This window comes from Triplophysa dalaica, chromosome 1 (assembly GCF_015846415.1).
Source record: "Triplophysa dalaica isolate WHDGS20190420 chromosome 1, ASM1584641v1, whole genome shotgun sequence".
Taxonomy (NCBI): domain Eukaryota; kingdom Metazoa; phylum Chordata; class Actinopteri; order Cypriniformes; family Nemacheilidae; genus Triplophysa; species Triplophysa dalaica.
The window spans coordinates 5,515,308-5,530,153 of NC_079542.1; the positions used below are offsets into that span (position 1 = coordinate 5,515,308).

Sequence of the window (14,846 nt, forward strand, 5' to 3'; positions counted from 1 at the left end):
TCTGTTGGATTTACACAAAAAACATTTCTCAAAATATCTTTTGTATTCCACAGATGAAAGAGTCAAACACAGGTTTTATAAGCTTGAGGGTCAATAAATGACAGATTTTTTTTATTGTTTTATATAGAAGACATTTTTCATAGATAAAATAGAGACGGAGAGGCAAACTCTTAGCAGTAAAGTCAGTGTTTATTCCACATACTATTCCTGCGCTTATAATGAGCTTTAATCTGTTAACCCAATAACAGAGCATGGCTTTCACAACAGGACCAGATCACGACAGTGCTATTCTTATTAAGTTGCATTCATTTAAGCCTTTCTGAGATTGTAAACATCATGAAAATATCTAGGTAGAGTAACAAATAGGCAAATAATTATCGGGCTCGCATAAATGCATCTAGAACATGTGGTTTATAACATGCAAGTCCCGTTGCCCGGCGGCTTACTGACCTATATGCACAAAACATGTATAAAAGGAAAACGCTTCTTTAGTACATAACATGTCACATGGCAATTCAAATCAATGAATATACTAGTTTAGGAGTAATGGCAAGACTAAATAGGGTTACTAAAAACTTGAAAATATTCTTTTGTATTTCATCTTTAAAATAAACATTGCATCCTGCCTGCAATTCATTCTGGACTTTAGAGAACAAGCTTTCTAATAAATTTGATGGAATCTGCCATAGAAATGACATTTGTGCACACACCAACATATCAAATCAGACCACATCAATGAAAAATACGATTTTTATCCCATGGTCAGCGTTATGTTGTCAACGACCGATGGCTTGGCTGTCAAAAATTGCCTGAGGTTTGTGAGCATTCGAGTCCATTTAGGGTCATATGAACTGCATAGTCATAATACAAAGTATCAAATGTTCTTGAGTACAGCTCTCAGTTGCATAGTGGCATGTGTAACACCTTTGAGAGTTGAACATTAACTATTTTTTACTCAAGACCTCATTATTAATACTTTACAACAGCACATAACACGGGACTTCTGTCCACTATATGTTTGAAGAGTTTGTTTCCAAAATGAGATAACTGTAAAAAAATTTTTATTATTATTTCTTTTATTATGTTACCAATGTTTTTTGTGTCTTAGTTAGCTGTATTTCCTTACTTATTATGACTTAAATCAAAACAAACCAACTGCAGTTTGGTTGATATCAATTGGAATACACAATAAAAAACTTGAATGTTATCTCATTTTAAAATGACACTCTTCATATATAACATTGTTGCAGGAACTACTTGAGGTATGTCTAAAGATGCTAAATAAAATCACTGTAACTGTAATGAAGAATTTGAATAATAAATAAAATGTATTGGAATGAAATATAAGTCATACATACAGAGTCTACCCTGTTCCAAGAGGTACTTACAGATTTACAGTGGTCCATTATAACTTTACAGACCCTCGGCGTGCCCCAATATAAAACACTGAGAAAATCATCAAGGTGATGTAACTTAAGTTGTGAAAATCTATTTCTTACCCAAGTTTTATGTGCAGTCTGTAAGAAAGCTATTTGTTATTAACTTCCCTGAAGAGTGTGAACACTGGCTCTGTGTTGCTTTAAACCGTACTATTCACTCCAAAAATACGGTTCTGGCAATATTTACTCAACTTAGTGTAGTTCCTAGGTCATAAGCTGTTTTCTGTAGTCAAACAAAAAAATTCAATAATCAGTAGAGATGAAACCGAGGGGTTTCTAAAATTACTTTAATGTGATACAGCATCTCAAAAACGGGCTGCTAGTGGAATGAGATGCTGAAAAAAGAATCTCTGCGATTATTAAAGGCATCTGAAGACAGAATATCAAATTTGTACTAAACACTTGATGCGGCCAAAAGAATTCTAGGAAAATATTATCGTGATATCCACAAATTAGTCAAATGAACTTGTATTTTCTGACCAATTAATCGCATTGAAAATATGAGTGAAGGGACTCGGGAGGTAAAGAGAGTTTTTAACCAGTGTGGCGCTTAAAGTAATAATTCACACAAAAATGAATCTTCCTTCATCATTTACTCACCCTCTTGCCATTTTAAGCCTTTATGAAAAAGAAGATATTTTGAAAAATGTGGGCTATCGAAAAATTGGGGGTACTTATTCACTTCTATTATATAGACACAAAACCAATGCAAGTCAATGGGTACTGCTGTTCTTTAAAAAATCTTTACATTCTTCAAAATATCTTCTTTTGTGTTTCTGCAGAAGAAAGAAAATCCTAAAGGTGTGGAATGACAGGAGGACGAGTAAAGGATGACAGTTTCATTTTTGAGTGAACTGTCTCTTTAAAGCAAAATGTTAAACAGGTGCAAAATTGTGGCTGTCAAATGATTAATCGCGTTTAATCGCATCCAGAATAAAAGTTTGAATTTACATATTATATGTCTGCGTACTGTGCATATTAATTTTGTATTTGTATACATGCATAAAAAAATGAACAGTTACATATTTCAATTCTCGTATACATAAATAAATACATCGAAATATTTCTTAAATATATATACATGTATGTTTTTCTGTTTATGAATACAACATTGATATGCACAGTACATATTGTAAACACAAACTTTTATTTTGGATGCGATTAATCACAATTAATTGTTTGACAGCCCGATCAAATGTGCAGTTTTAACATATTAATATTATTATTAAAGGTATAATGTGGTATATATTGTGGTACTATATATAGTATATTATCTCATATAATAAACATAACAGCATATGAGTTTGGGACATCATTACAGTGAGTAAAGAACAACAGATCTGTAATTTTTGGATAAACTATTCCTTTAAATTAAAGTGAAACAAGTTTTATCAATTTGAATGTATCTCCCATCATTACTCTATTTAGGAGGGAATTAATCCTGTATGACTTTCTCCTGATTGTTTCACTGTTGTGCATTCCTTAAAGAGTTACTTCACCCAAAAATGCTAATTCTGTCATTATTTGCTCACTCTCAGGTTGTTTCAAACCTGTATAAATGTCTTTGTTCTGATGAACACAGAGAAAGATATTTGGAAGAATGTTAGCAATTTTCACTTCTAGGACATCATTGACTACCAGAAGTGAAAATTGCTAACATTCTTCCAAATAGCTTTCTCCATGTTCATCAGAACAAGACATTTATACAGGTTTGAAACAACCAGGGTGAGTAAATGACAGAGTTTGAATTTTTGGGTTAACTATCCCTTTAAACCATAACATCATTGCACATGTCAGAAACATCACTAACATAATCATACCTGCATATAAATATAAAACCATAGCAAAACTTTCCAGTGACAAAGGCAACATTTTGAGCGCATTTTTAAATACTTTGTATTGTCGCCATAAGCATTCCCGGTTCCAGCGCCCAACCGCACTGGTTTAAAGAGGTAACATAAACATCATACAGTACAATAACAGCAGCAGATGAGAAGATTGGTTGGTTAGTTGAGACACAATGGAGTCGTGTAACATCCATACTCACGTCTCGGCTCAGCTGAAGAGATTGAAGAGTGGAAAAATGTACAAAAGGAAGGAAACAAGCCAATGTGACCATTAAAGGTGAGGCAGTGTGTCCTGATCATAAAGATGATTTATGGAGGTCTTCTGTTTCATGTTCTCAGGCCATGAAGATACAGGTGATCCTCACCATCCCTGAGTGCCAGCGCAAACCCGTGTGTAAGGTAGTAAGCCTTTGGGGAGATAGAGAAGCGTGTCTGAATGTGCTTTGAAACAAATGAACGTCTTCTTTTTAAAAGGGCAATGTCACCCCTAAAGACCCTCAGTGTCATCTTCTCCAAAAGTCAGGTGGTAGTCTACTGGGACAATCTGCACCAGTGCAGGTTTGGAAAAATGGTTCAGAGAGAGTGCATAGTGACCAAAAAGGTGGTGTAAGGGAATGCCGGTCTAAATGCTGGCTGACTAGACATGTGTTCGGACCATTTGGGAAAGTCTTGGGTTTGAAGTGCCATTGCATGAAAATAAAGTGTTGAAGAACTTGTAAAGAATGTCAATATTGTATGCATTGGCATAAGAGACATCCAGTCAACGTTTGAGGCCATGCAGAGAGCCCATGGTGAGGTAGTTGGTTCTGTGAATATGAGCTAGCCAGTAACCCAATCTCAGGTTTAGGGAGGTGAACGGGAAAACTCCCAATTTTTCAGACTGGTGATTTGAATAGAATATGGAGTGTAGATCTCACTCTGAGGTCCATGAGCGTCCAGAGGAGCACATTGTGGAAACGTCCAACCGCCTTGAAGATAAATACAAGAGGGAGTCATAAAAATGGAGAAGAGAAATCTCCAAAACATGCCTACAGACATTAAAACTTTTTTTGAGAGTCTTTTGTGGATGTTTGTGAATTTTACATTGCAAAAATCCATAAAGGTGCAGTCACACTGACTGAAGGTTAGCAACTTGTTGGACTGTTGGTTCTTATTAGGTGTTCTTCAGTACACAACTCCATCAAGATGCAGTGAGCTTCACCGCCATGGTACCACCAACAAATCCTTGGTTTTATGTAGCCAACCCTTTGAAAACAATATGACTTCACAACCTTTTTTCCGCAAACCGCTTTCAGTGTGAACACCGGACAAGTAACTTCAAAGCTTTAAGAATGCCGATGCAATGCTCACTATGGAAGTTTCATAAACAACCCATTATCCATATTGGAAACAGACATGGGGAAGGAAAACTGAAACAGATTCATATCGGCGGTCAGAGCCGCCATTGCTGCCGGGTCATGTTCGATCTGGTTTCTCAACGACGGGTCGATCTTCTCAAGACGTCGCTTGAGCCTCTTAGCCTCCCTTTCGCGTATCAACCGCGCCTGCCTCTTCTCTGGCGTCTCGTTGGCCCGTTTGAGTCGCATGGCCTCCCGGTCACGCTGTAGACGTCGGGCTCGCTGTTCGTCGGTCTCCTGCATCCTCTGCATCCGTTTCGCCTCGCGGTCTCGCAAACGTCGCATCTCGCGCTCATCTGCGCTCTCGCATGCCCGTTTGCTCTTTTTTGCCGTGCGCTCACGTTCCAATCGCTGTTGCCTCATTTGCACAGGCTCGTTCTTTCTACGGACCGCCCATTTCCGCATGGTGGGCGACTGGGCGTCTACAAGTTGCTGGTAGGCTATGCAGCTGTTGCAGACTAACAGAACCCCGGCGGGATACACAGGCATCGGGTTTAGAAGGTCCGGAAGAGGGGGCAGTCCCGTGTTGGAGGGGCTGACGGGTGAAAGGCTGCTGTCGGACAGGGAAGGAAGAGGAGGTGCAGATGAGAGGAGGCCGTCTGGGATTGAGTTCAACGAGGGACCAGGATTGGTGCTGGGGGTAGTCACGGGGCTTCTGGGTAGAGAGTTGGGCACCAAGCAGGCCTCACTGTTGCTGTTGATCTCCGTACTACTTGTGTTGAGAAACTCCTTCAACTTTTCCCTACAGATTCAAACAAAATCAGTTTAGAGCATCAATTCTTTGAAAACATAAATATATGTTTTGAGTAATGAGCCGACCTGTTGAAGTTGTTGGTGTCCGTGAAGCGGGCGCCACAAACTGCACAGTTGGACAGGCGGTCTTCTGAGTGGATGAGAAGATGGCGACCAAGAGAGCCCGGAGAGCTGAGAGCTCGTCCACAAACAGGACAGATGAAACTCTTACTGCCGCCCACCGATGTGTGCTGTTCACATGAAACATGAAGAGATTTTACACATCATTACTTCAAACTGAAAGAAAATTTCCACTACAAATGCTTTATTGTGTTCAGGTTTTGTTTGATCTTCATGCATTTCAAAATTAAACAGGGACATTTTGAAGGACTTGCCTGTTTTTTTCGTCCTCATAGTGAGATTTATAAAAAGTTTGTATAAATCAATATGTGCACAGACTGCATACACACACTTTAAGGATGAAATCTATGCCAAGTTATACATGAGGCCCATTGACCATAAGTATGCATCTCTGGCTCAGTCATCATTTTAACACTTGTATTTGCCCTAAAAGGGATGATTCACCTAACAAATTACCCTCACATCGCTCAAAACCTGTATATGACTCACAAAAGTATGTTCAAAAGGTTTTGAATGACATGAGGGGGAGTGAATGATTTTTATTGATAATATGATAATATGTTGGTTACGGACTAAACAGTTACGGAGACGCAAGTCTCGACATTGTATAAATGCAGAATGGACTGTGAATAAAAAAAGATTGGTAATGTAAGTGTCCTCACCTGGTAGACATGTGAGATGAGCAGCTCTGGACTACTGAACTCCAGGGGACAAAGAGGACAGACATAACTGCTCCCCTGGTCTGTGCCTTCCTCACACTCCTAATAGACACAACAGACCAACAAACAATATGAAACGTTGGTCAAGCTCAAAAGTATCAAAACCTACAGTGTGAAAATATGAAGGGTTAATTGACCCAAATTTATATCATTTTGGATAAAGAATGGTCCACATAAAAATGAATTTTATTTATTTTGTCGTCTTCATGTCATTTCACACATGTATGACTTTTTTCTGCTGAACACAAACATAGGATTTTAAACAACTTTACTGGTTGTGATGTTATGTGCACTTACAATTAAGGGAAAAGTTCAACCAAAATGGTCCCATTGACTTGACCATAGTCAATGGGGGCCAATCTTTGGGTGAACGTTTCCTTTAATGTTAATTAAAAATGTTATTTTTGAGTGTACTATTCTCTAATGAATGTCTTCTGAAATAAAACAAGAAAACCTTTTTTTTTAGCAAAATTGAGACTCATAAGTGAAGGAAATTCAAATATAGCGACCATTGACAGATTGAAATCGTATTCCTTCTTACATGTCTTTTGACTATTGTCATATGACGTTTCAACACACACAAGATTTGAAGTTATTGACATGTCACTATATTTAAATGTAGGTTTTTTTTGTGACACCCCACTCAAATGTGCAGCATTAACATATTAAGATTAAAGGTATATTGTGTTATGTATTGTGGTTAATACAAAGTTGTTGTTTTTTTAGTTTTGAGAAGACTTGAATTATTAAATAGGAGTTTTTTTGAGGGATTGATGAAATGATATTTCAGGAACTTTACGTGTACATGAAGTTACAGATATTTTATGATGTACATTTGGGATGGCATGCATGCGAGTCAACTATGAGAGAATGTTCATATTCCTATACAAAAAAATGCTTGAGTTTTTGCTCAATGATCAAGACACAGTGATAAATCACTAGAGGAAATGATTATCAGCCTTAAAATCCAGTCTGTTCCTCATACTGAGCATGTATGACCTAAATATAGCACACAAATTGGATGGTCTATTTTTATTGTAGCGTCTTGAAAATAAATAAATAGCAGAATTCTTTCAAAATGTCTTCTTTTATATTCCACAGATGAATGTCAAACAGATTTGGAATCACAGGAGGATGGGTAAAAACAAAGCAGATTTAGTGTTTTTAGGTTAACACTAATCTAGTGTTTAAATCATCACAGGTGACGCATCTGAGAGCTCTAGCCGTGGATGACTGATGCACCAGTGGTGTGTTTGTATGGCAGACGTATGAATGCATAAGCTCTCATGACTCACTCCAACTGGGTTGCTATATAGTTAAGAGTCACTTTACAAAAACATCTATCACCTAGTTCTCTGGAGCATCATAAAGCTGACAACAATTGCTGATGAAAAATGAATTAGTAATGCTCTTAGATCATCTTTACAGCACAAAACGTTAGAAGATTATAAATAAGATGGTAAATCAGGTACCGTGCCTTGTAAAGCTTTAAATTGTGTACTTGCATTCTGCAATGTGTTTCATAAATGATGTTTCATTCATCTTTAAGAAGGGTAAAAATCTTAAGTTAATGCAGCGATAGCTTAAACAAAACGATGAATATCCAAATGAAAAATTGAATTGAAACAATGTCTTTTAATAATTGTGCATCTCTGTGTTTTTCCATCCACCAACAATTAATTAAAATGAGGAAATGACCTCAATAATTTTGCAAGACACTGTTCAGTTAAAAAACTAGCACTGCCAAGCGTGCAGTAATAAAGACCTTAAGGTAATCACAAGCTCATACTTTCCACATAGATCTATAATACTCGCCTCTTTGACATCCTCCTGCTGTATGCACCACTGGCTGCTCTTATTACTCGTCATGCTGTCATCCGCAGAGCCATTCGAGTCATCGTCTTTGTCAAAATCACTGTCACCATCGTCTGGAAGATTGAAAAAAAAAACATTATTGAAAGCTCCATCAAAGTCCACCTTATTTCTCTGCTTTCAACTCGTCATACTGCATGGAAGAATCACAGATATCTTCCAACTTTAAGATATTTTATGAGCAATGAACAATAATATGAATTTTTGCATTTAGCGGAAGCTTTTATCAAAAGTGACTTCCAGCAGTAAAAAATGTCCTTACTCTCAAGTTGTTCTAAATGGGTGTAATATTTTTGATCTTATGAACACAGTAAAAGATATTTTGAAGAATGTAGGAAAGCAAACAGTTCTGGGGCACTTTTGACTACCATTGTCATTTTTCCTACTATGGTAATCAATGATGGCCAAGAACTGTTTGGTTACAAGCATTCATCCAAATCTTTCTTTTTGAATGAAGATCAAATAAATTTATACAATTTTGGTAAAACAAGTCAAGGGTTAGTAACTGATGATCGAATTTTTACTTTTGGGTGAACTGTACCTTTAGACATAACATTTTTAGTGCGTATTCTTCATGGGAATGGAACCCGTGACCTCAGCACTCTTATAGCAGTCGATCTGGAGTAAATCTGTGTAGTTGTTTTTTAAGCTGGGTTTCTTACCACTTGTGCTGTCTTGCTCTTCAGGATCCTGCGAGTTGTTGCTATGGCATTCGCCATCCACAATGAAGTCATTTCTAGCATCCATCTCAAAGGCGTGCTGAGGGCCAGAGAACCCAGTTGTGGGAAAAGACCCTGCAAGTAAAACAACACTGTCTGGAAAATGGTGTAATTTTATAATAAACAATTTCTGAAAAGAGATAATTATTTTTACATTTTGCAATCGGAAGACAATGTAAGTCACACTTGCTGTGTTCAACCATTAACCCTTATTGAGTAGAATTTATAGTCATAGTGTAGTCCAGCTTTAGTGATCACTTTCAACAGGAAACGTATATTTAGATATTTCTATTTATGCAAAAAAGCAAAGCGTATTAGATCATGTTACAAAAACTAAAGGTGCTTCACCTTAACATGGGGTAGAGGTTGACATGGTCAAACACAATAGTTCTGAACAATGTGAATTCTTTCAGTCCACATCAAGAAACCATCCTCCAAATAATTCATTCAATAAATTATTTTCTCACCCTCATGTCATTCGATTTAGATTTACAAATTTGGCGGACGCTTTTATCCAACTCGACTAGAATACACTCTTAATACACATGTATTTAGGAAAAGTAAAAATAAAATGTGATAACCTCAATTTTTACACAGTTTTCAAGCATCATGCATTCAGTCTTTCACATAGCTGTTGGATGACTTCATGTCACTCCTGAGTTTTGACAGAGGACTTGGAATGGCCACAATACACCTAAAAATGCTGATTAAAATGAAAATTTGGATCAGTCTCTTGATTTTTTCCGCGGCTGTACATCTCATCAGTATGTGTTCCCTGAGAATCAAACCCAACCTTTGAGTAGCCGATTAGAGGATAAGTAAACATATTTTTTTTAATGGATTCATGAAAAGTTCACACAAAAAACATCACATCAAACCATTCTTATTAATGCAACATCATACGCCATAAACATGCATCCATGCATACTCCACCTCACACCAACCCCCACATTACACCGCAAACAACACACACCGCAATCCCAGAGGAAACCGCCTGCCTCCTTCACGGAGGGTCCGTGCTGCTAATGTGAGAATCTTCTCCTCTACGAGTCCTCCCTACACCCACGCAGATCTGCTCTTCACTCTGTCCTCCTTCTCAGCATGCATCCCATTACTCCATTCCTGCCATCCACCAAACTCTCTCTGCGAAGCTTATAATGTAATATAACTGTCATGAGTAACACTCGCATCAATCACTTTCTGAAGCACATGTGAGAGGTGCTTGCCATCACGCTGCTGTGGATGTTTTGTGAGGTTGCCAAAGTGTTGCCATGTAGTTGCTAGGGTGTTGCCATTTGGTTGCTTACTAGAGATCTCCTAGAGATTCTATGATATTCTGGTCCCTAGATATGTCACTAGATAACATAGTAAATTGATGCACTGTTATGCAAAGCGTCTTTCTGTGTATTCAAGGTATACATTGTTTCTATGTACACATTTCCTGGGGATTGAACCCACAACTACAACAGCAAATTGAGGCACAGGACGCTCAAGAAAAGCAATATATGATGTTGTGAAACAATAACCGCCAAAGTTCAAACTGGATTAGAACTCGGTTTTGACCATGTCATGTAGTTTTGATGCTTCAATCCCTTTTTGATCTTAGACCTTTTAGGAATGCCTGCACCACATGGTGTTTACACTTTGGAAAAAGCCAAAGGATCAAATATTTTACCTCTAGTCACCAATGGTTGTCAAGAGCCCCCATTCCCTGCAGAGGGAATCAAGAGTTGGACTTGTCTCAAATTGACGCCCTAAACGTGTTGGGATTCATCTACAAATGCAGAAGATTTGGATGAGGAAAGAGGGAACAGCCAGCTCTATAGCAGTCAGTCTGTGATTGATGGAAGAGAGTTCCCCATCCCCCATTGCCGGTTCTGTCTGTACATCTGTCTCTCTCCACCCTCCCTCCATCTTCTCCTGTCTATCCACCCCCCCTCGTCTGTGCCACTGTGATGTTATCTCTGAGTCCGTGTGTCTGTAGGCAGGAGGTGACGCAGTGTCTGTCTGAATCCAGACAAAGAGACAAACTCATCAGCCAACAGACACGAGAGAAAGGGTAAAGTCGGTTGGAGGGGGGTGGGAACACGGCAGACAAAACTTAACTCGAAGAGCAAACAATGAAAGTGCTCCTGAAATCGAGCCATCCTTCTCCCGCAACCTTTACAATCTCCGCCCAAGCCTCTATAAAAGAACATTGAAACGGGGAGAAGGTAAAAACAGCACAGGAAACGTTGGATAGGACTAGGCTTCACCCAACCCACCTCAGTGCCTTGTTTGTTTTCTCGGGCTGGTGGAATAATCAGATCAGATAAAGCCAGACTAGGCTTTCAGGTCTCGCTTTGAGAAAAGGAGTAGTCCAGGCATGATAGGGGAACAAGATCAAGATATACTTTCCCAGCGAGTAACTGGAAAAGCCCTTTTACCCAAAGAACAATACTGTAAAAATGATCAACTAAACCAAAATGATGAATAACATGAACTGTTTCAACAAAATATAAGATGTAAGGACGAAACTTTAACCAGCTGTTGAACTGATGGGACCATGACGTCATATGTCACTCGTGTATACTTTTGCAATAGCAACAAACAACAAAACTTTCCTGTGAAGAATTTTTTAGTCTTCTGTCAGGTGACAGCAATAATACAATAAAAAAAGAGCAATATTACAGTAACAGTAAAGTTTATATATATTTATAATTCAATAGTAGCTAATGTTGACAATATAAACAACTGGCCACAACCACAGGATTCTCAGAACTTCAATAAATTTAAATGACATGTCCAATCCGTTGTGATAACTGGATAAACATGTTGATCTAAACATCATCTAGAGCACAAAAGGAGCATTTTCAAGCCCATTAAATGTGATAATTTAGAGCGAATAATTATCTAAAAATGCCAAAACAGGCCTGGAAATCACAATTTTAAAAGGGTTCAGATATTTCCAGGTTTCTCATAAACGGTAAGAAGCCCATTTGGAGAGACAGCATATAAAGACAGCCCGTTTTACTCAAACTGTATACAATACTTTGACGTTGCTTGTGTTTCCCATAAGAGAACGCATTATGCAGTTAAATGCCATTATTGTATGATTCGTATGTCTGTCACGATTCCTCAATTCAAACAAGATTTGCTTTTTATTCTCGATTACAATTTTCCAAGTATTCTGCAAATAGCAGAGGCAAGGCAGTGCCACCTTAATGTCTATTAGGGGTCACGTTAATGGAAAGTAGAGGAATTCTGTGTTCTCACTACATTAAATGATAAAATTGGTTATTGATTTTGCAGTTTCACATATAATGTGTGATATTATCTAATAAAGTACTGACATTCTCATTTTTTTGTCTGTGATGTTAATGTTGTCTTGGTCGTTTTTAAGGTCTACCCTGATTACTCAATCATTAAAATAATACTCCCATATACAAATATTCTCTCAATTATAATTTGTACAATTCAACTTTCTTAAGCTTTTAATAAAGTATTTTATAGGCACAAGACACAGCTGGTTCATCTTTAACAGAAACGCACAAGTTTATCCTTCTGGTGTTGCCGACTATGATCATAAACTCCATGTTGTCACGGGATATTAAAAATTCTTGGCACACAAATTCACTTAATTTCTCTATATATTTCTATACAGTTATGGTCAGTGATATATTGGGAATAACATCCCAAAATACAAATGCATTTCCCTAAAAATAATCCAGTTAAAATAAAGGCAGGCCTACACTATTTTCAGAGAGACTATTTATTGCAAACCAAGTGCAATATAGCATTATATGCAGTATTATAAAAAATGCTATGTAAGGTTTAACAGATATTCCTTCTGTACACTTGGGCTTTCCAGGAAAGTGCTCTGGAATCAGTTCATAAACGTTAATCACATCAACAGAAATGCAACAAACGCATCTTCTTCAGGGCTTCATGGGTGTATCAGGTTTTGTGAATCATCACGCATATTTCATGGGTTTGTCATGATGTGAAGATCTACATGGAGCTTTAAATGAGATAATGTGGATAGTTTGTGAAAGCCTGGCCTTTGGCTGTTCCATCCATCGTACAGTAAAATGCGGATGTAACACTTCTTCCAAAACACCAACACCGCAATGCTCTCATTTAAGTCTAGTAAATGGCTATTTAACGAGAACGAATGAATTAAAAGTGTTTACAATACCTGAGATACCTACAATTCACTTTGAAAGGGTTGGTCTGTTTTCGTCTTGACATATTAAACCCCACTCCCGAATGAAAAGAGTCGAATCTCTTCCACGATCCGACTGATGCGAAGATGCCTTTAATCCGGAGAAAAAAAGAATAAAAGCCTCTTCGGAGAAATGTGCAATTCCGTGACCAAAAATGCTGTAAAGGCGCAGAGCTGAAGGAGCTGAAACATTGGCCAGTGCAATTGTGATCATTAGACTCATCATTTAAGAACGGAGTAATATTGCGTAAACGGACATCTTGGGCTCAGTCGGTGAAAACCGCGATGAAATCGCGTTCATGTCGATAGATGTGTGTTTCGAAACATGTGAATCGGAGTAGGATGTGAGGAGTTGATGTGAAAGCCTGCGACAGAAGCCGGACACTGCAGAGACGCTGCCGACATTCATTTCAAGCGAATGTATTGAAGTGAAAAGAAAGACTGTTTTACTAATGTGTGAAACATTTTTGTGCCTGCAGGGGGCGCTCGGCGGCTCAAAAGCCGATTTAACGGCGGAATCTCAATGATGTTTGGTACTTTACATGTACATAAACTATCGCAGAATAACTCTTCTCATTTCTATACTTCTTCCGCACTTTATTTACATTTACATTTAGTCATTTAGCTGACGCTTTTATCCAAGGAGTCTGAAATACACTATAAGACTTTTGCTCAGATATTGCCCAGATTTTCAGGCTAGATTTGTTGTAAAAAGTCTTTGACAGTCTGCAGATTTGATAAGTTAGTGTGTTTCTTTCTGAAACTTTCAATAAGTCTGCAAATGTATGATGTCTAGTTTAAGTCTACTATAAGTCTTGTAGTGTATAACAAAGAGTTCGGGGAGCAATAAGCGATATGTCAATGATACAATAGGTGCTAATACAAAGTTACTAGTTTATACAAAAGCTAGACCACTACCTGTTGAGAGAAAGATAATTTTCTGTCAAGTATTTACAGAAGAGATGGGTTTTAAGTCGTTTTTTTGAATGTTGTGAGAGGTGGTTGACAAAATTAGGAAGGATGTTCCACCAGGAAGGAGTTGTGAAGCAGAATGGTCGGGAAAACGATTTACTGGCCTTATGAGAAGGCAATACAAGACGCTGCTGGTTTGCTGAATGCAGGGTTCTTGATGGGGTGTAGGAGGGTGTGAAAGTATGCCGGTGCAGATCCAGTGATAGTCTTTAAGACATGCATTAGTGACTTAGATCTGATACGGCTTCAACCGGTAGCCAGTGGAGAGAGATGAAAAGGGGTGCCACATGAGCTCTTTTAGGCTATTGGAAGACAAGGCGTGCTGCTGCGTTCTGAACCAGATGGAGTGGTTTGATACCTTTGCATGAAGACCAGGAAGGAGAGCATTGCATTAGTCCAACCTTGAGATTTCCAGGGGATGGATAAGGAGTTGTGCCGCATGCTCAGTGAGATAAGGTCTAGCCTTTCTAAGGTTGGATAAGGCATATCGGCATGGCCGCGTGTCTTTGCAATGTAATCATTAAAGGACAGCTGTTCATCTAATGTGATGATGAGGTTCCTGGCTGTTTTGGAAAGAGTGGTTGTGGTATTGCCAAGTTGGATGGTGAGAACGTATTACACCGTGGGGTGTGCTGGAAACACACATAGTTTTGTCTCGGCAGTGTTCGGCTGGAGGTAATGCTCTTTTATCCAAGCTGAGATGTCTTCTAGGCAGGCTGTAATGCGAGCTGCTACAGTGGTATTGTCTGGGTGAAACGAGATGTAGATCTGGGTGTCGTCAGCATAACAGTGATACGAGATGAT

The 14,846-nt window shown here is 38.4% G+C and overlaps 1 protein-coding gene across 3 annotated transcripts; it reads right to left on the reverse strand.

Moving 5' to 3' along the window:
* Window positions 1-3,168: 3,168 nt before the first annotated feature.
* znf821 (zinc finger protein 821) lies at window positions 3,169-13,459 on the reverse strand. 3 transcript variants are annotated; one of them, XM_056749530.1, is made up of 6 exons: window positions 13,057-13,459; window positions 8,810-8,941; window positions 8,091-8,203; window positions 6,219-6,317; window positions 5,503-5,666; window positions 3,169-5,425 (listed from the first exon to the last, which is right to left on the reverse strand). In XM_056749530.1, the coding sequence occupies exons 1-6, from the start codon at window positions 13,094-13,096 to the stop codon at window positions 4,636-4,638; spliced, it is 1,338 nt and encodes a 445-aa protein (XP_056605508.1). In that variant the 5' UTR covers window positions 13,097-13,459; the 3' UTR covers window positions 3,169-4,635. The 3 variants fall into 3 exon arrangements, with proteins under 3 accessions (XP_056605508.1, XP_056605515.1, XP_056605523.1); XM_056749537.1 differs by having other exon boundaries at window positions 13,044-13,459; XM_056749545.1 differs by lacking the exon at window positions 13,057-13,459 and adding an exon at window positions 9,448-9,623.
* Between the last annotated feature and the right edge of the window lie 1,387 nt (window positions 13,460-14,846).